The sequence below is a fragment of the Fusarium vanettenii genome (assembly GCF_000151355.1).
Source record: "Fusarium vanettenii 77-13-4 chromosome 9 genomic scaffold NECHAsca_6_chr9_2_0, whole genome shotgun sequence".
Lineage (NCBI taxonomy): Eukaryota > Fungi > Ascomycota > Sordariomycetes > Hypocreales > Nectriaceae > Fusarium > Fusarium vanettenii.
Genome location: NW_003315877.1, coordinates 2,193,870 through 2,212,272, shown reverse-complemented (window position 1 = coordinate 2,212,272; position 18,403 = coordinate 2,193,870). Strand labels below are relative to the sequence as shown.

Sequence of the window (18,403 nt, the reverse complement as noted above, 5' to 3'; positions counted from 1 at the left end):
TGTCTCCATCGGGAACCCACTGGGAAAAACTCTGGTCTTGGCATCACGTTGAGATAGATGGAAATATCCAGGCCGTTTCGATGCCCCGTTTCTTGATGCACAGTCGGCCGCTCAGCTGGAAGGATTCAAACCAACAGCCGCACTCCACGCCGGACCCAGACCGGTGATAACGGCATCTCCACTTTGATGACCTATCGCCTATTAAACGAGCCAGAGAATGTGACGAGAAAGGGAACGCGCCTTGGCAATGCACCCTGAATTTATGGCTGATGCTCGTGATAGATCTATTTGAAAGCTATTCTCTGCCAAGAAGCTGGGCAGATTTGTTATCTGTGGCTGCCGGGGAGTTGATCTTGTTCAGGAAAACTTTTGATACTGGCATCTGGGGAAAATTGTTCTTATGGATTTGAAGTAATACGAACATAGCAACAAGGATACCCTAGGCAGGTAGTATCCAACATGGTTCTCTTGAACTCAAAACAATTGCTACAGTTTGTTGGTTCGGCCACCGAGATTAAAAGCCGCACACGAGGCCAGCTTATCAATCTACGATCCACAACGCAGGGTCCCGTCAGCAACTAAGAGCGGACTATGTGTACTTAAAGATTAAGCATCATTTTTAAGCGATCTTGGCACCCATCTCGGTACGAACCGCTCCAATCGAGCCCTGCCTCACGCAGCCGCTGGCCGTGCCTCAAGAGCCTCTTTTCTCTTCCTCACGAGGCGATGATCCCCCACGCAGCCCACGCCTTACCGGGTCAGATTCTTTTTCGATAGCACCCAGCGGGACGGAGTCGGCTCCGATTGTGATGCAGTAGTGGCTCTGGGCGAAACACGGACTCCAAGGAGGCTCTTGTGGGATGAGGTTCGAGTGGGATGAGGCTCGGGGTAGAGATCTCCCGAAGTGTTGATAAAACCAAGAGGTTGGACGAGTGTGAATCACATCGATGGGCAGCTCATTCTTCACCATCTTTGCAAACCCCACAATGGCGACAGAAAAGTCAGAGCCTCACCAGAGGGCTCTCTACGATGAGAAGGATGCGACGGTCCAGATCTCCGGAGCTCCGAGCGACCAGGACAGCAACTCACCAGCCGAGGACGAACCAGTGGACAAGCCAATCCCATGGACCTACAAATGGATTGCTCTAGCTTGTGTCATCGCCTTCCCCATTGGCCAGAACTGGACGAACGCAAGTCTGGGTCCGTTGAAGAACACTCTTCGTGAGGAACTCAACATCACGAACGCCCAGTTTGGAGTCATTGCTAGTGCCGACTCGTTCGTCAACTCCATCTTTCCCATCTTGGGAGGGATGATTCTGGATTGGTGGGGTCCTAATCCCGTCACGATCTGTTGTACTGTCATCATCTTTATTGGGTCCGTGATTGCTGCTGCTGCTATTCACGTCACTGCTTGGCGGATGCTGGTTGCCGGTCACATTGTCATGGGCTTTGGCATTGCTGTTCTTGACCAAGCCCAACAGAAGGTACCGAACCTACAAACAACTTTTACTTATGCACTGATATTAATATTCCTCGCAACTTAGTTCATCTACCACTGGTTCGGTGCCGGTGGTCTCGCCTTCGCCTTCGGTCTCGAAAACGCCCTCTCCAGTACGGTCGGCCTCGTCGCAGGCATGGTTGCTATCCCGATCCGAGACAAGACTGGTTGGTACGGCTGGACTTTCTGGGTCCCCGCCTTCTTCTGCTGCGCCAGTATGGTCATCAACATCTTTTATGTCATTTTTGAGAGGACATGGATTCCCAAGTCATACCGCCTCACTTCGGCAAGGGCCAAGGCGGTTGCCAAGAACCATGGACTTAATGTCAAGAAGACATGGTCTTGGGACTCGTTGCTCCATCTCCCTTGGCAGTACCTTATGCTTCCCGGTACTCAGATCCTGCAGAGTGGTGGAGCTAATGGCTTTGGTGTTTCAGCTGCCGACATGATTCGCATGAAGGGATACAAAGAAGAGACAGCAGGCTTCATGACCACTGGGCAGAAGGTTATCCGGATCGTTGGTGCTCCTATCATCGGATGGCTTATCGACAGATATGGACACCGATTCCACTTGGTTGCCCTGGCTCCTCTGGTTTATATCCTTGCCAACTCGTTGATTGGATTCACCAACGCCCATCCGCTCGTGGCCTTGGTGTTTCAGTCAATTGCTGGACTGATCAACGGAATGCCTCTCAATGTCAGCATCCCTCTGCTTGTTGCTGACCAAGACAAACTTGGTACTGCCTTTGGAGTGTGGCGAGCCTTCAACAACTCCGGCGCGACTATTGTGAGTATCTGTAGCCTCGTCTCCGGCCCCTCACTGACCTGTTCTAGATGGAAGTTGTCTACGGCGTCGTGCAAGACGGCACTGAAAAGATGGGCTACGGCCGAGTGTTGATAGTGTCGTCCTGCATCAAGGCCGTGGGTTTCTTTATCGGCCTGTCCTACATATTTGTCGACTACAAGAAGCTTGGCCGGGGAATCACCATGACCCGAAAGGAGCGAGAGAGGCGCGAAGGAGATATCACCGACCGGGACAGTGATCCACTCACCAAGAGAGGAGTGTACAAGCCATGGACCATATACACTCTGTCGGCATTGGTTGCTATGATTGTGACGGGTTGGACACTGTTCATCAAGTATCTCAGCTAGTGTGGTCATAGCTTTCGTTGATCTTGTCGAGTACCGGCCGTTACCATGGCCAAGACGGAGCCGGTAGATAAGAAATACTATCACTGTTCTAGACGAATCTAGGCCGTGATAAAATGAGAATGAATTGAATGGAAATTTGTTAAAGTGATCAAGTCTGAGAAGCTCGTTAGTGACTAGGGCGTTTGCTAGGTGTGCCTGAATGAAAGACTTGACAATTCTCTACGGTGAAACAGAGACACAATTCCAGCTGATGTAGCAACCGAGTCAGTGGTTGGCGGAAGTTAGTTCTCAACTTTAGTGTTGGATCAGAGCCACTGTGTTGGGTGTATTGAAAATGTGTTCCTTGTTGTGGTTGAAGCCTGGCCTTCAACGGGATAACCGAGCCAGAGGACAACTGGATCAGAACCGGCTCTGTCATGGAACAGGTCTCACGAACATATCCTTCAACGCCCGTGATCACTGCATAGCGCATATATATATATACCTGGCCATATCCTCTTGGTAGCTCACCACTTTTACAACTTGACACAAACCAATTCAGCAGAGATCATAACCCAAGCCCTTCTCACACCTACACAACCCCATTCCAACACTCGTTCAAAGCAGTTCAAATGGCGCTCACAAAAGAAATCCGAGACGACCATAAGAAATGGCGTTGCATGCAAATGTTCGGAACCGAGGTCCGATGCTATCGTTACAACAGTATGGACAAGAAGCAGTGTGATAATTGCAAGAGTAAGCGCGACACTAATGATGAAGCTATCAATTCGTCTTTGGACAAGATCGGAATACTCAGCAGGGTTGACAAGGATGGAACAGAATGGTGGAAATATGACTGATAGGCCTAAGAGGACAGTTTCATGATTTGGTGGTTTGAAGCGGTATTTCAGAGCATCGAATATATTCTTTCAACGCCAATAGAACTTGCTTGGTTTGAAGAGTGTTGAGAGGACATCTGAAGGATGAATCCGTCTCTGTCCCAGTTTTAGCTTTGAGACATCATTGTAAGCAACACATGAAACTTGATTCACCTAGACTCTGGCCATCAGAGTGTCCCATTTCATATCCGGCTGGCTCTCATCCTGATACTCTCGACTATCACAATCCCACTTTGCCCACCTCACTTCGTTGGCACCACCAATAAACTCTGTCCATCGACCTAATCTCGCCTCGCAAGTGACATTCAGCTTCTTCAGGAGGTTCATGAGACGTCCGCCAGGGGTTGACTTTGAAGGTTTCAGAGCTGAGTCCTGACCAACAGCAAAACCATAGAGGTAAACGCGCCCTAGAGACGGAAAGGCACTGTCTTGAAGCAATATCTCCTCAAGCATTTCCACAAGAGCTCTATTCCCAGTCCCCAGGCTGTTCTTCAAAATGAAGCAAACTTCGCTGTGGAATTGTTTCTCAAGTACTTCGGCCCCGGGTCTCTGTTCCAACACTAGAGTCTCCAGAGTCTTGCTGGAAGCCAACAGCAAGCGTCTCCAGTCGGCGACGGCTGCTACCTCGGCATGAGATGACCATCAGTGAACCTGGTTTGTAGTAGCAGGGTCGTTCTGACAGGGTTGACAGAGGTAAAGATGTGTTAGATTGGGCAGGGCGATCTCCAGTTGAGTAAAGACACATCCAAGTGGCTGCGGGATCAACCACTCTTCATCAGGTCTCCCAGAGTCTACGAGATTTTCACTCTCCAATTCTTGTTCCTCGGGTAAAGGACAATGAGCTTGACGTATTGATCGGAATTTCGAGATGGGCCGGTCAAGCAGGCCCAGCTCCAAGCGCTCCAAAGCGTCGGTACTCGAGAGTATCCACTTGATAGCTGCGGGGGGATATATTCACAGAGCTTGATGAAGCGGAGGCGTTCAAGAAATGGGCCTCGTATTTCGGTGTCGAAGGAACAATGTTCGCCATGCAGCTCGAGGACTTCCAAGTTGGTGAAGGATGGTAGAAGGTGCCAAAAGGAACAGTTGGACCAATCCACGACAGTGCATAAGCTTTTGACTTGCGAGGTAATCTCGATGAATCGTTCTTTGTCGGAGGACTCGATCTTGTCGAGCAGTTCGAAAAGTATCGTTGAACGTCGGTTTTCATATCGATCCCTCAAACCCGGGCCTAGGTACGGTCGTTTCGAGGAAGGGACAAAGGGCGGGGGGCAGTCGAGCTCTGATGACGACTCATGGTAGCCTGAATAGTGTAGTTCAATGTTTTTCCATAGACAAGGCCATGCGATTTCATTGATGCACTTGCACGTTCTGATTAGCTGTGTGAGATCGTGAGGGGAAAGATATGCGATGATCTCGATGATGACATCGGTGGGGGATGCGGTGAGAGACATGGTCCGGAGCCAACGGAGACGTTATTTGAAAGCAAGAAGAGTGGAGGGCCAAGAGGAAGATGGTGTACATCTCGTGACGTGGTTGTGTTACACTAGAGGAATCCTTACTGTTGCCTAACCTGTTAACACCGGTTAAAGACCGATTCTTCCTTTTAATCTTTCCCCACCGTGTTGGCATCTTTGCTTTGGGGCACATTGCCTGGATTTTCTACAATAATTCTTAACCTCTCTGCAGAATAAGGGCACGGTAAAGTGCTGATGTCAGAAGTGGCTATGGCTGCGCCGCCATCCCGCTAAGTAAGCTCTATTGCATTGGCGCTTTGTGTGACCTATTTGAGGCACTTTACTCTCAGGGATTTTCAATTATTAATAGTCTACCACACGGCGTTTCTTGAAGAGCAGAGCAAACGTGATCTAACACGACAAGGGTGGAAGGATAGTAGAAGTGAACGCTCCAAGTATTAAAGGCATCATACCTCCTCACATTGAGATCTTTCAGATATCCAAAGTAGTAATTAACTGTTTCTTTTTTAGTACCGAGTCGTTACATAATCCGCCATGCCTCGACCCTCATTGCTCATCGTCCCCGGGGCTTCCGGCCTCCCCGAGTTTTATGACCCATTTGTCGAAGCTGTGACAGCAGGAGGCTACGATATCAAAGCCTTGCATATCCCCAGTGTTGGCCTTGTGACAGGTGCTAGGGAGGGCCCACTGCCGACAATGTACGACGATGCAGAATTCGTCGCAAAGCACGTCCGCGAACTCGCCGATCTTGGCCACGACGTGATCCTCATTACTCACTCCTACGGCGGAACGCCAGCTACAGAGAGTGTGAAAGGATTAACCAAGAAAGAGAGACAGAATCAGGGTCTGAAGGGTGGAATAATCGGGCTTGCCTACATGACATCTCTGGTGCCCAACATCGGGGGGTCAGCTGGAGCCGTCAAGGCAGCCTTCCCGGACGAGGAAAAGGTTCCCATGGCAATAGATGTTTGTTTAAAGTGCTCAATGCTAATCAAGATCACCTAACTGACAATAAATAGGAAAATGGCTGGTTTTATTACCCAGATATCCCAAAGCTCGCCGAGCTGTCCTTCTCGAACATGCCCAAGGATGAAGGCGAATTTTGGGCTGCAAAGCTAGCGAAACACTCATCCACTAGCTTTGCCAATCCGTTGACATATGCTGGTTTCAAGGATGTCCCGGTGTCTTATCTCCTTTGTGAGAACGACAGGGCAATCTCGCCCCAGGTTCAGAGAGCTGGCATTGATATGATCGAGAAGGAGAGCGGTAACAAGGTTGATGTTACAAGCATTCCCGGTGACCATGTGGCGCCTTTGAGCTCCAAGACTGAAGTTGTCGACTGGATTGTTGGTGTGGCTGAACGTATGAGTGGTCTGTCTTAAAGCTATGTCCCTTGGGCAGTCAAGGCGGGTGTCTGGCCTTTGAAGACTTGGCCATCCTTTCAATGTTCTTAGTAATGGGACAATGCAATATATCTGCTATGGGTTTACTCATGTTGCCTACTTTTGTTGGACAATAAAGAAACCATTCCTTAGAACCTGAACGTGACAAAGGTTCAGCACACCGAGGCAGCTCTTTGTTCCTTGGACACAAAGACATCAATGCATGGGCACCCTTCATCATTGTTGACCACCCTTTCACACTGAAAGGGTTAGTGAACCTTTGGAAACAAGCTCTGAGGGGACGAAGGAAGAGTTCATGTTCTGACAGAAATTTCACGTAGAAGTACATAAAGGACAACGCCATGTAATCCTTGACCAACGACTCTGGCTTTCCTTCCAATTATCTTCCTCAACTTCAATATCAACATCTTGCTACAACAATCATGGCCCCGAATAAAAAACCAGCCCATATCAAAGTTTTTCCGATTCCCCGACTTTCTGACACGCGGACGGAAACAAACGGACGACGGTTCCAATACTGCGACGAGACTCATGGCGCCATCTTGAACGCTCTGCTGGACAAAGCCGACGAGCCCAACAATCTCGGCGTGGTTTTAAATCAGGGCTTCGACAAATTCCACATCCTAATGCAAAAGTGCAACCTAGGTCCTAGAGACCGATGGCATAGGAAGACGACTGCCATTCGGGATTGCGTCGACTGGGTTCGAGCTCGAGCCCGCGAACATGGCGCCTTAATCTTCGAGCAAAACAGATGGGTCCGAGGACGTTCATTCAAATCTGATGCCGAGGCGACTGAATGGCTTGACACTAAAATTAGTGGAAGAGCGCGACCTACTTCCCTAAACCAATCACTCCCTGCTCTGGATACTCTATCGCTGGCCGATAGTGAACCTGATGTAAGTTGGTTTACCTATCATGACTACTTTGAGGACCTCTGCTGACCGTATTGTTCAAAGGAATATGTTACTCAGAATACCGGAAGACGAGTGAGCTTCTCTCAGCCATCACCTAGCCGCTCAAGGTCCTCTTCACGAACACGCCGCTTTGTATGTCGTCGAACTAACGAGATGAGACACGAAGGACGAGCTCTCAGATTTTAGACAATACTTAGGAAGTTATTACTATGAGATGAGCAGAGTCTTAGGAATCCTTAGCTACCTATTGTTAAAGAAATGTGTTCATTGATGTCATTAGAACTTCGACTTAATCGTATGGTACATAAAAACGATAAAGAAATGTCACAAAGGGCCTCCCTCCGTTACCTCCATTCAACATGACCACCATGCATCTTGTCCATGTGATTGTAGACAAGCTCTCCCGAAGAAAATGTCATCATGCACACCCAGCACATATGGGCTTTGCATCCCACACAAGTGATATGGTTGCATCCTGAAATCTTCTCAAGTGGTGTCTTGCACTCGGGACAATCTTTAATTCCAACCTCCTTCTTCAACTTCTCAAAAGCAGCGTATCCCCCTGACTTGATATCTTTGTACTCGGCGCATGTCATCTCGACATGAGGCTCATGGCACGAGGAGCAGGTTCGTTGCAGACAGTTGGAACAAGTATGCGTCCCGGCTGATTCCGTGGTGCGGTAGATGTACCCGCAGTCAGGGGTAGGGCAGAACCGCAGCTTGTGTGGAGTGCGTTGGACAGTGGACATGAAGGATCTCTCTAGGAGACCTTCAAAGGCAACTGACGACAGATGTGCATGCAAGTCCTGGAGGCTGACGGCTTGCTCGCATCTTCCCTCGTCTCCGTGGCAGAGAAAGCCAGAGGTCGAAAGTGCTGCACAGCTGTTTTCGAAGCAATCTTGGCAATACACATGGCCACACTTGACCCGAACAGGAGAGTCTGCTTCAGTCCAGCAAACAGAGCACTCTTCGGAATCGTTACTTCCAGAATCTCTCTGCGTTGTCTTTTGTCTGACAATGCCACCGCCATTAGCAAGTGTCAGTGCCAGATCGTAGTCCTCCAAGGACCCCGTGATCACGATCTTGGCTGAGACAATATCCAGAAATGCCCGTTCAGCGCCAAGCTTGTCTAAGATTGCTTGAAAACCTCCCTTCAAAGCCCAAAGACGTTTCTCCGGATCCAATTGAATGACATGGTCCGAAGAGGCCTCCTTGGTAAACAGACTGGCGAGGTGTCCTTCCGCCTTGCTGCATGCCTTTTCGGTTCCAAAGAGTCGTAGAACATTCTTAGTCTTGTCTCGAACGACAACGACCCCAAGGTCTTGCTGTTGCTGCTTGATCAAACGCCAAAGGTGTCCGTTTTGCTTGAGAGAGGGATCCCAAAGGTCCGATTGGCCGCGTTTGGCAACCACACCACCGAGGAGGCCTTCTAGGACTGACTTCGAACTCGCCACTTCCGTATCGGACTCTCCCTCGAGCTTAAAGGTTGAAGAGGTGGGGTACGCACGGAAGTACACGTACTTTTCCCTCCAGGCACTCGCCTGGCTGTTGACCCGAGGCAAGATGGCAGCATAAATGTCGCTCCGGATCTTGAACTTGACTGAGTAGACCATCTGGACGGTCAACTTGCCAGGCTTATGGAATGGTAGTGCCGTTCCATTTAGCTGAGAAGCAGCATCTCTGGCGCCCTTCTCATCGAGAAAACGGGCCGTAGCCTTGACACGCTTAGCAGTCGATTCAAGTGTTGTCTCCCAGTACTCGATGGGGCCAATTCTTGTCAAGAGCGACCGAACCATGGCTGCAGCTTGCTCATCGTCGATAGAGTAACCTGGCACATGCGGCACTATCTCCCGTGGTTTGTCGGCATGTAGCGAAATGGCCTGAGATATCTCCGGTTTGTCGGCAGACCCAGGGACATCCGTCAGTCTCATCATCCAAGGAACGGGGCTATGAGAGCGGAAGATGGCAGCTGGATTCTCGTATGGCGCTTGCGCCTTGACCTTGCAGCCCAGTATCTTGTAGGCTCCAGTCGTAAACTTGCGGTGTACCCGTGCAGCAATGTCCCGTTGGCCAAACTTTAGCAAGACATCCCGGACGGGCTTGTGCCAAGAGATGTGGACTTTCTTGCAGTCGAGGCGCCCGATGGTTTGTCTGGACGGCATACGAGCTGCCACTCGAGTTGCTTGGATTCTAGACGTTCCCCAAGTGAAACCCCCTGACGTGAGAGCGCAGAGTTTCTTGGAAAAGGCTGGGTCCTCTGCTCGGATGTTGGCACCCAACCTTCCATCCTGGCTCATAACCCAGATATTCTTCTCGGGGACGTCAAAGCCTAGTTTGTCGAGCAGGCGTTTGATTGCTTGTGAAGAAGTGCCTTTGGGCAGGCCACTGAGATGAACGGCCGAGAAATCGTTGGGAAGAGAGATACTGGAGACGCGACCCCCATCTTCGAATCGAACAAAGGCGCCGGCAATGGTGCGACAAAAATCATCGACCTCGTCACGATCTTGATCTATCTGTACAGTTCTTAGCAAAATGTTGTTAATGGCAATTTAATCTTCGAGCTTACATCGCGGGAAGCTGCTGGAATGGAAGGGGACTGGGTGGTTGGTTTCTTGTCGTGGCTGAACGGACAAGCAGCCCCCTTTAGGCATCTGCTGCTCAGAAAGAACCTGCAAGGCACAGAAGATCTGCTGTCGGTGTTAGACTTCGAGCCTGCGTACGGCCGAAGGGGAATAATCTCGACTCTGGAAGCACTCATGGTTTCCTGTACGCCGCGTTGCAGGAATTGGATGAAATGCGAGGCCTCTGGCGATTGACGCACCTGAATTGGGCCTAAATATGTAGTTTTTTTTTTCGGTATTTTAACAAGCAAAAGTGTAAAAAGTGCATTGTTATTGCTGCCCAAAGGCGGCAGCTGTGGACGGCCTCCCGCATATGCCCCTCTTCCCCCTCAACTACCAACGCGTCGGCTCGACCTCGCTGATTAGCCAATTAACTCGAGTTCATCATGTCAGCTGATATTTTCGCGCTTTTGGTAGAGTGCAAATGTTTCCCTGGGATTCTTTGTGCAGTTCTATCTTCTGGCTTAGTTAATTGATCAAGGGCCGGGCTTCAACTGTAATAAAGGCAGTCCAATCCACGTCCACCGTTGACAGCAAAGACGTCTTTGGCGGAGGAAAGGACCTGGACCTCGTGGAAACATTTCAGTCCAATACAATTGCCTAGTTCGCGAGACCGCTAGAATAACATCACGTATGCCGAGAAAACATAGGCCTGGGGCCATCCCGCGCATGTTACCTTGCCTATATGGGGGCGCCTCGAGATCTCCTCAAGCGAGCTAACGTGACTTGTTTGTTTGAGATCTCCGCTTCTTCCCTCTGGGTATTGATACCCTATATATCCAATGGATGAGCTATCCACCCTGGGAGGGCGCAATATTGTTTGCTGTAATGGGTAACGCTGTACATCGTCCGTCAGTGGAGGGCGCAGGGCGTGATTGACTCGGCTCTGTGCTCCACAGCTTGTGCACACGGGTCTTCCTCTCGATGCCATGAGCTCTACTACTCCACGAATCTTGAAGCATATTTGCAGTAACATGGTCTACTAATAAATTGGCCTCGTCCCCCCCGTACCGCGAACTATCAACCTCTGCGCACGTTCTATCAACTACTTCCGCCAGCACCTACAGAATGACTTCGTCCCGCAGCTCAACTCGTATTGTTGAGCTAGAGTTGAGTCATATTTCAAGCCTTCCTCCCGCCGACGGGGGCCGAGATGCCTGGAAGTTCTTGATCGCTAGCTTCATTATCGAAGCTGTCCTTTGGGGTGCGCCAACGCCCTGGTCCCATTTCCTTCGACAAAAGCTCACAATGCATCTTTAGGCTTCCCTCTGGCATTTGGCGTTTTTCAAGACTACTACCCGCGTCTACCCGAGTTTCAAGATGATCCTAATATCGTCGTGATCGGTACTGTGTGCACCAGTATCTACTTCCTGGGCGCACCATTTGTCACGCCTCTGGTCAGGAAATGGCAGCGATGGCAGAGACAATTTGTTGTCGCCGGATGGGCTATATGCGTTCTCTCGCTACTGGCAGCCTCATTCGCAAACTCGGTACCAACTCTGATTGCCACTCAGGGATTTATTTACGGCCTTGGGTTCACTATTTTATACTTCCCAGTCTTGAGCATGCTCAATGAATGGTTCATATTCCGACGTGGACTTGCCTTTGGGGTTCTCTCAGCCGGGGCAGGTTTGAGCGGCGGTGTTCTACCTTTTCTCCTTGAGCTCTCGCTGCACAAATACGGATACAAAACGACACTCCGAGCTGCCGCTGTCGCACAATTTGTCCTTGTTGCGCCTATCTTGCCCTTGCTCAAGCCACGGTTACCACCTAGCATCCGAACACAGCTGCCCGCCATGGACTTCAAGTTTTTGTCACATCCGTTGTTCTACTGCTTTGCTCTTTCTAACCTCATCCACGGATTCTCATACTATGTTCCCTCTCTGTACCTCCCGTCCTACGCTTCGTTACTCGGGTACTCGTGGGCAACTAGAGCTTTGATCCTCTCTGCCAACAGCCTGGCCAGCATATTCGGACAGATTGGTTTTGGCTTTCTCTCTGACCGCACCCACAATATCTTCATCCTCATTTTCATCTCAGCTTTTACATCTGCGTTGACTGCCTTTTTCCTCTGGGGTTACGCAAAGTCTTTGGGGCTGCTCTTGGCCTTCTCAATCCTATATGGTTGGTTCGCAGGTGCTTATGTCGTCTTTTGGCCAAAGTTTGGATCGATCCTTTCTGAAGACCCCCAGCTCGTGTACAGCCTGATGGCATTCGGCAAAGGGATTGGAAATATTGTTACTGGACCAATCACGACTCACTTGCTGTCCCGACCAGTGACTTCGGGATATGGGATGGGAAAGTATGAACCATTGATTCTGTATCTCGGTATCTCCATGCTTTGTTCCTCTCTTGGCATCCTGGGTTGGGCAATCTAGCAAAAATATGGGCTCCAATCATTTGGATAGCAGGTTCATAAAGACTTTATCATTACCTCTAGAAGCAGGCTAAGGGGTTGCTCCACAAACTCTTAATACCAAAATCGAGGTAGTCTTCGAAACCAATACCTTTCTGATATAACAGGTAGTAGAGTTTCGACCCCTGTGTTCTGGGATTCCTTGACCTCCTCGTTACCACAAGGCTTGCCAAGTAGTTCGTCATGCCACTTCTGGGACCGGTGCCTAGCTCGGACCTGCTTGGGATCGGAGAACCATTCCACGTCATCTTCTGTAGAGCCCCACTGCTCTCCCATCTCCATAGGATCTGGGAAGTGTGGTCCTGCGCTTGACGAAGGGTAGAATCGGTCGTCGTCAAAGAACGCCCACGCCCTTTGTCGGTATATATCCGAGTGTAGAGAAAGGTTAGCTGAAAAACGAGAACAAAGCATCTGATACATTCCTGAGTCCTCCTCGTGGGGTTTATCCCTTACCTCCCCCGTTTCGTAGTGACCATAACCGTAATGGAGCGAATAGATACTTGACCGAGAGTTCATCCTCGTATTTTCAAAAAATCTTTTAAACCAAGACCGGAGATGATCTCTTCCATCTTGACCGGCCATGGCAGACCTTATAAGGACTGCGACAAGATCAAAGCCCGCAGCTTCGATCGAGATTTGATGCAAGGCTTCATTGGGTGGCAAGCCCATATCTGAAGCGTAGGCGCAAGCATTGACGTACAGAGTATCCGGGTACAGTAATCCTGTGCTGTAAGAATATGGAGATCCTACCGGTATGTCTGGCAGCCATGAATTACTGCACTGCGCAAACATGGCCGCGTAGAGGGACCTGACGTATTGATGGACGCAAAGCATGGCCTCTCTTTCCGAGGGCCCCGGTCTCTGGACTTTACACTCATATGGTTCCCCTAAATCCCATTCAGCCATGAATCCAGTTATTGGATGGGGGAAATTCCATCCAGCCACGAACGAGGCTTCTTGATGGCGAATTACACACATCATCTCATATCGTAGAAATGCTGCCAGGAGTCGCTGCCTTTCCGCATCGGTAAGCTGGGTGGCGTCGAACCTTGGGCTGACAGCTTCTCCTTTGAACATCAGGTGAGTTCCGTTGGGCGATAGGTCGGGAAGACAAAGATACTCTCGAGGTGTAAAGATGGCCGTGGCCTTGGTGAGATAATCCTCGATGAATAGTAATAGTCGGGCATATAGTGTGTGAACTTTATCAATGAGATCGCCATCACGAGTCTTGAAGGAATTTGGGAACTGGTTTTCTGCCCAGCAGACGTAATGACGACGGAGGACTTTCGAGTAGCGACTGCGGTTATCGGGTGGAGGAAGTAGAATGATCCCCATGGCGTCTTGTATCATCTGATCGTCAAAGTCCAGGGCAACCAAAGTTCGTGTAATATAGGTTTTTGAGGTGACGTACTGTCGTAGCATAGCTGGTGATGCCTGAGCGAATCGCAGTATAGAGCGCCTGCTGCGAAGTGAAATCAGGATCTGTACACAGAGCTCGGAGGGTAGCTTGTTGAAAGGATCCATCTTGATGGGGTTTGGCCAAACTCGGGTCTGGAGCTGAAGATCTGAATTGAGTTGAACAGGTAGGTAGTCAGAATATTGTTAAACAGTGAATGTGGGCTGTCGTGGGTGGATTCTTGGAGAAACTGGGTGATTCAAACCAAGAAGCCTTCGGCGGAGGACTTTTTATATCAAATTCTTGCAAGAAATTAGGCATCCAACGTTTGCTGTGAGTCACATGCGGGGGAAACTATAAGAACAGGCAAACACCTGTAACTTCTGCACATACCCCAGCTGGCCAGTAGATAGAAACTGAAAGCATATAAAAATGGGCCCGTTCAAGTTAATAAACCTTTCGTTTTCATACCTATGTAGAATGGTGGACCAATAGCGTCGATAAGTTCTGTCTCACAACGGTGAACAATCGTGGCTTAACGAGGAGTATAAAGCAAGATCTAATATGGATGGTAGATCTTAGAAAGCTTAACTAATCTATCCCCATATGTTTTAATAGTGTTTTCTTAGCCGATAGTTTTTCGTTTAACTTTTTACTCAGCAGTTTCTCCCGCCACCATGTCCAACGATAGCGCCCACCTCGTTGCCATGGGGTTCCCAAACCCCCGAATCCCTACCCTGGAGCCGGAGCCGGCAACGACCGCCGAACAAGCCCAGGCCATTCAAGTTCCGAGGCTGGCAGCGGGAATGACTGACCAGCAGTACGATGGCAATCGGGAGGCCCAGAGATTTGGCCAAACTGCGGTGGATTTGGCCTTTCAACGTCGGCGGCGTCGCCACAAGGTTATGCAGTATACGGACGAAGGCGTTCGGGGGGAGTACTTCGAGGGGATGGGGCATTCAGGTTGAGACAACGGAAGAAAGACGCCAGAACGAGAATGAAACTATAACTCCTCCCTAAGCCTACGGGTTTTATGGTAAGAAGAGTTAGAGAAGCATTATCATAAAATGGCATAATGTTATCTATATATCATATATTATTTTGTAAAGTATATATTGAATTTCATGCCCCCCCTTAGACCAGTATCTTCTTATGTCTTGACCTGCCAACATTCCCTTTGGGGATAGTCTCATAGCTTGTGTCCCTCCTCGCCCACAACACGTGGGGATACGTGTATTTTACCCTAAGAAAGCGCCGAAGGCATGAGGGACACGCTCGTCGCGCTCGCAGGGCCGCCATTGAGTGGCCCAGGATGGCCAAGATGTTTCCGGATGCCGAAGCCCATGCGATAACGGCGAGGATCGTTGCTCTGAGGGACGATCTCGAGATGCAGAGGCCCCGGATCTAACGATCCGATACCCCCCCTCTTTCCCCGAACGGCTTGGCGACGACTTGGTGAGAGCTCGATGGATGATGCCCACACCCACGAGAAAACAAGTGTGTGTGTTGTGTTCCTTTCATTATACAAAAAAAACTCAGGACCCCCTGCGATCGGCCAATGGCTTGTTTGGAGGTCTTCACGCCTGAAGATTGACGACATCCCCAATCTCGATCTTCTGGCTCAGTTAACTCATCAAGGGCCAGGCTTCAACTATAACAAAGAGCACCCTACCCTTTAGTCTATTATCCATGACAAGCCATTTATTAACCGCTCTTTCAAGGCTTCTACTAGGTACTGGACCTCACTGATATAACATCCGCCTTTCAAGGAGGTACCGATTGTTATTGCAGGCAAGGATGACAAGAAGATCTCAGCCGCAACGACAAAAGACATGGTTATCAGTACATGACGGCATTAAAACTCACTACTGTAAGGAGGTGGCGATCAGCAGCAAGTCAGGTAGGCCCTTGTCATTCTCATCAATAACCCTGCAGTTTCGGGGTCTCGGGTCAGAAGAGTCAGCTTTCTGCCGAGCAAGGATGCCTAATTGTACAGTTTTAAGCATAAAGAGTGCCCACAATGCACCTGTAATTATTTCAAACACCCCGAGGGCCTTGCGATGCTTATTGGTTAACCTCCGATGTATGATAGCGTGAATCACCGACACACCGATCGTGACCTGCCCCCACAACGAACCCGTTAGGGCGTCCTAGAAGGAACAGAATCAAGTCAGGACCGGACTGAAGGAAACAGTTTGCTATAGCTGTTTCTTCTCTAATATATGCAACGCGTAGTTTCCCCCGAGTTGATTCTATTTACCATCTAATACCCGTGCCTCCTTTGATGCTCCCACGGAGTCATGTTTTTAGACACCCCGACATCGCTACCAGAATGCAAATCCGATGTGATGACGGTCACATCCATCGTCTGCGTTACCTGCACGCCACTCTTGTAGTCCTGCTCCTCTACACCACGAAGCTGCTCTTGTGACTCCGACTTGTCAAAGTTGGTCATGGGCACGCCATCCTCGTCAAGTTTGTAGTAGTTGTCCGAAGACTTGCCGCCCGACTTGACAACGGGCTGCTTTGATCCAGAACTCGGTCCCATGTCAGAGTTTTCGTTGGAGGGGCCCGAGGACTTGTAGCTGATGCCGAGGGCCTTCTTGACCCGCGTCGAGATGCCGCTCTCGGCAATGATCCTGGGGAGCGTTGTGACACTGAGGATGAAGAAGCCGCACGTCATCTCAGCACACGCCCAGAAGAGGAGAGGGCCAATGTACCACATGGTGTCTGCCTCCCTAGAAAAGGTGACGGTATGATCTAGACGGAAGCATGCTGCAACGCAGGCGCTTTGGTCTTGGTAAGTCTAGGTATAGAGATAACGTTTCGAGGGGAAAAGGACTCACATGACACCAACGCCAAAGATGAGGGCCACGCCCATCTTCCTCTGCCAGTTCATCTTAAGACGCCAGATGATGTGCTGTGGTAGCAGCGCCATGCAGATATCCGTGATGACCTGGATGCTGGCCGACCCTAGCATGACCTTGGGCAGGCTGTAGCATTTGCTGGGCAGGTAGAACTCCCAGATGGCCCGGTGAGGACGGCACTGGAGGTTCAGCAGCAGGATGCAAAGGACGCCCCAAACGCACTGGAGGGCAATGACTGCCATGCACGCCCACCAGAATGGACTCTTTGTCTTTCGGCCGGGAACGAAGACGCGGCACCAGTCGAGGAGAATGGCCGTCTTGAGTAGCGGGAGGACTGCCGAGTAGCAGCATCCGTAGACGAGGATCAGCTGTGAGTGATGACGTGTTAGTTATTGTCATATTGCGAGAAGTGGAGGCAGTGTCTTGACTGACCCAAAGTGGCCGGACGAGGTCACCATTCCGGAGGTTCCATGTATGCACGTAGTAGCCGGGAGTCCAGATGAGAGAGTATGCAGCAAATGCTGTGCCCCAGTAGGCTCCCTTTCATGTACTCCATTAGTATAACGTGTCGTGGAGGGAACATTTGGAGGAACGAACGTAGGCACCTATCATCAATACTGGAGGCACCATTGTCAGTCTGTTGCGTAGACACCATCAATCTTTGAGCACATACATACCTTCTTCAACAAACACCTTTCTCTCGAGCCACAGCCTGCCGTACGCTCGGAGAAGAAGACATAGAGTTGCAACAACCATGCAAAACGTTGTGACGCCCCAGGCGAGGTTGTTTCCATTTGGCGGGTTGTCAAACTCGGGGTCGACACCGGGTGGCGGGTCGAGCGCCGGCGCGGCAAGCAGCTTCTCGAGCTCTTGCTGAGACAAAGCCATTGTTGGTTATGAGTTGAGCGACACCTTCATTGCAAAGAGAAAAAGGAAAGACATGAATGAATAAGAAGCCGGTTTCTTGGGACCGGTTGGTCCGGGCACCATTCAAGACATGTTTAGGTTCACGAGCAAGAGACCCAGGTCCAGACAGGGGCCTCATTGAGAAAAGAAGGCTATCTGCAGGTCCCGGGGAAAGAAGCAGGGGTCGAGTGTTGATCTTGCTCAGCTTTGAAGAAAAGGTTCCGGGATGTGGGAGGGAGGTTGCAACGGATGCGGGGAGAATCCAGGGTCCTGGACAGCAAGCACTGGTAATTGAAGCTCCTGGTTGGTGAATTATGGGGCCTGAGGCATTGGATGAAGACTGAAAAAAAGACATGTTGGTTGTTGGTTGGGAACTCACATCGTCACTGTTCCATTCTTGAGTTGGTTACCCCCAAACCAACTGAAGCCAAGAGCGCAAGGATACGGGCCGGGACTGGTTCCCCGAATGAGCTTTACTCGAGTTGAACTAGATTAAAATTCACGGATTGGGATCTTGAAGCTCAAGGCTCCTCCTCATGAACTCAGTTGGGCTATTTTTCTCTACCCCTTGTCTTTCTCCGGCCCCCCGTCGGTTGAAGCTGAAACCACCCTGGAGAATCTTATGCATCTTGTACTTTATCTTGCTTGCCGAGAAAACACCCTGGCGAACACAACCAACCTGTGGGCCTGCAAGCTCGTCAACTCCTGGGTGTACCAACAGTCTGCCGAGCAAGGATACGACAGGCATCCTGATACGCTTGACTGCTCACGCCACGCTCGGCCAACCGGTCTCGGGGAAGATGAGTGCGAGGCTGATTAAAATACTGGCTCCGCCGCTTTCAGTTCATTCTCCTTGCCCAACCAACCACTTCTC

At 50.1% G+C, this 18,403-nt stretch overlaps 8 protein-coding genes across 8 annotated transcripts; 4 read left to right on the top strand and 4 right to left on the bottom strand.

Annotated features, from left to right (window-relative positions):
* Positions 1-986: 986 nt before the first annotated feature.
* Positions 987-2,650, top strand: NECHADRAFT_48784 (uncharacterized protein; the record flags this gene model as incomplete). The annotated part of the gene is made up of 3 exons (XM_003050622.1): positions 987-1,484; positions 1,545-2,285; positions 2,333-2,650. The coding sequence occupies 3 exons, from the start codon at positions 987-989 to the stop codon at positions 2,648-2,650; spliced, it is 1,557 nt and encodes a 518-aa protein (XP_003050668.1).
* A 1,031-nt stretch (positions 2,651-3,681) lies between these two features.
* On the bottom strand, positions 3,682-4,982 carry NECHADRAFT_85221 (uncharacterized protein; the record flags this gene model as incomplete). The annotated part of the gene is made up of 2 exons (XM_003050224.1): positions 3,682-4,077; positions 4,335-4,982. 2 exons carry the CDS (start codon positions 4,980-4,982, stop codon positions 3,682-3,684), a joined length of 1,044 nt encoding a protein of 347 aa, XP_003050270.1.
* Positions 4,983-5,540: 558 nt separating this feature from the next.
* Positions 5,541-6,494, top strand: NECHADRAFT_105405 (uncharacterized protein; the record flags this gene model as incomplete). Its single annotated transcript, XM_003050621.1, has 2 exons — positions 5,541-5,972; positions 6,026-6,494. 2 exons carry the CDS (start codon positions 5,541-5,543, stop codon positions 6,386-6,388), a joined length of 795 nt encoding a protein of 264 aa, XP_003050667.1. The 3' UTR covers positions 6,389-6,494.
* Positions 6,495-6,831: 337 nt separating this feature from the next.
* On the top strand, positions 6,832-7,563 carry NECHADRAFT_85219 (uncharacterized protein; the record flags this gene model as incomplete). Its single annotated transcript, XM_003050620.1, has 3 exons — positions 6,832-7,305; positions 7,366-7,455; positions 7,546-7,563. The coding sequence occupies 3 exons, from the start codon at positions 6,832-6,834 to the stop codon at positions 7,561-7,563; spliced, it is 582 nt and encodes a 193-aa protein (XP_003050666.1).
* A 104-nt stretch (positions 7,564-7,667) lies between these two features.
* NECHADRAFT_96471 (uncharacterized protein) lies at positions 7,668-10,081 on the bottom strand (the record flags this gene model as incomplete). Its single annotated transcript, XM_003050223.1, has 3 exons — positions 7,668-8,290; positions 8,471-9,836; positions 9,890-10,081. The coding sequence occupies 3 exons, from the start codon at positions 10,079-10,081 to the stop codon at positions 7,668-7,670; spliced, it is 2,181 nt and encodes a 726-aa protein (XP_003050269.1).
* Positions 10,082-11,012: 931 nt separating this feature from the next.
* Positions 11,013-12,322, top strand: NECHADRAFT_85217 (uncharacterized protein; the record flags this gene model as incomplete). The annotated part of the gene is made up of 2 exons (XM_003050619.1): positions 11,013-11,148; positions 11,205-12,322. 2 exons carry the CDS (start codon positions 11,013-11,015, stop codon positions 12,320-12,322), a joined length of 1,254 nt encoding a protein of 417 aa, XP_003050665.1.
* A 92-nt stretch (positions 12,323-12,414) lies between these two features.
* NECHADRAFT_85216 (uncharacterized protein) lies at positions 12,415-13,884 on the bottom strand (the record flags this gene model as incomplete). Its single annotated transcript, XM_003050222.1, has 1 exon — positions 12,415-13,884. The coding sequence occupies one exon, from the start codon at positions 13,882-13,884 to the stop codon at positions 12,415-12,417; it is 1,470 nt and encodes a 489-aa protein (XP_003050268.1).
* Positions 13,885-16,019: 2,135 nt separating this feature from the next.
* NECHADRAFT_85215 (uncharacterized protein) lies at positions 16,020-17,511 on the bottom strand (the record flags this gene model as incomplete). The annotated part of the gene is made up of 4 exons (XM_003050221.1): positions 16,020-16,545; positions 16,603-16,991; positions 17,056-17,144; positions 17,301-17,511. The coding sequence occupies 4 exons, from the start codon at positions 17,509-17,511 to the stop codon at positions 16,020-16,022; spliced, it is 1,215 nt and encodes a 404-aa protein (XP_003050267.1).
* Between the last annotated feature and the right edge of the window lie 892 nt (positions 17,512-18,403).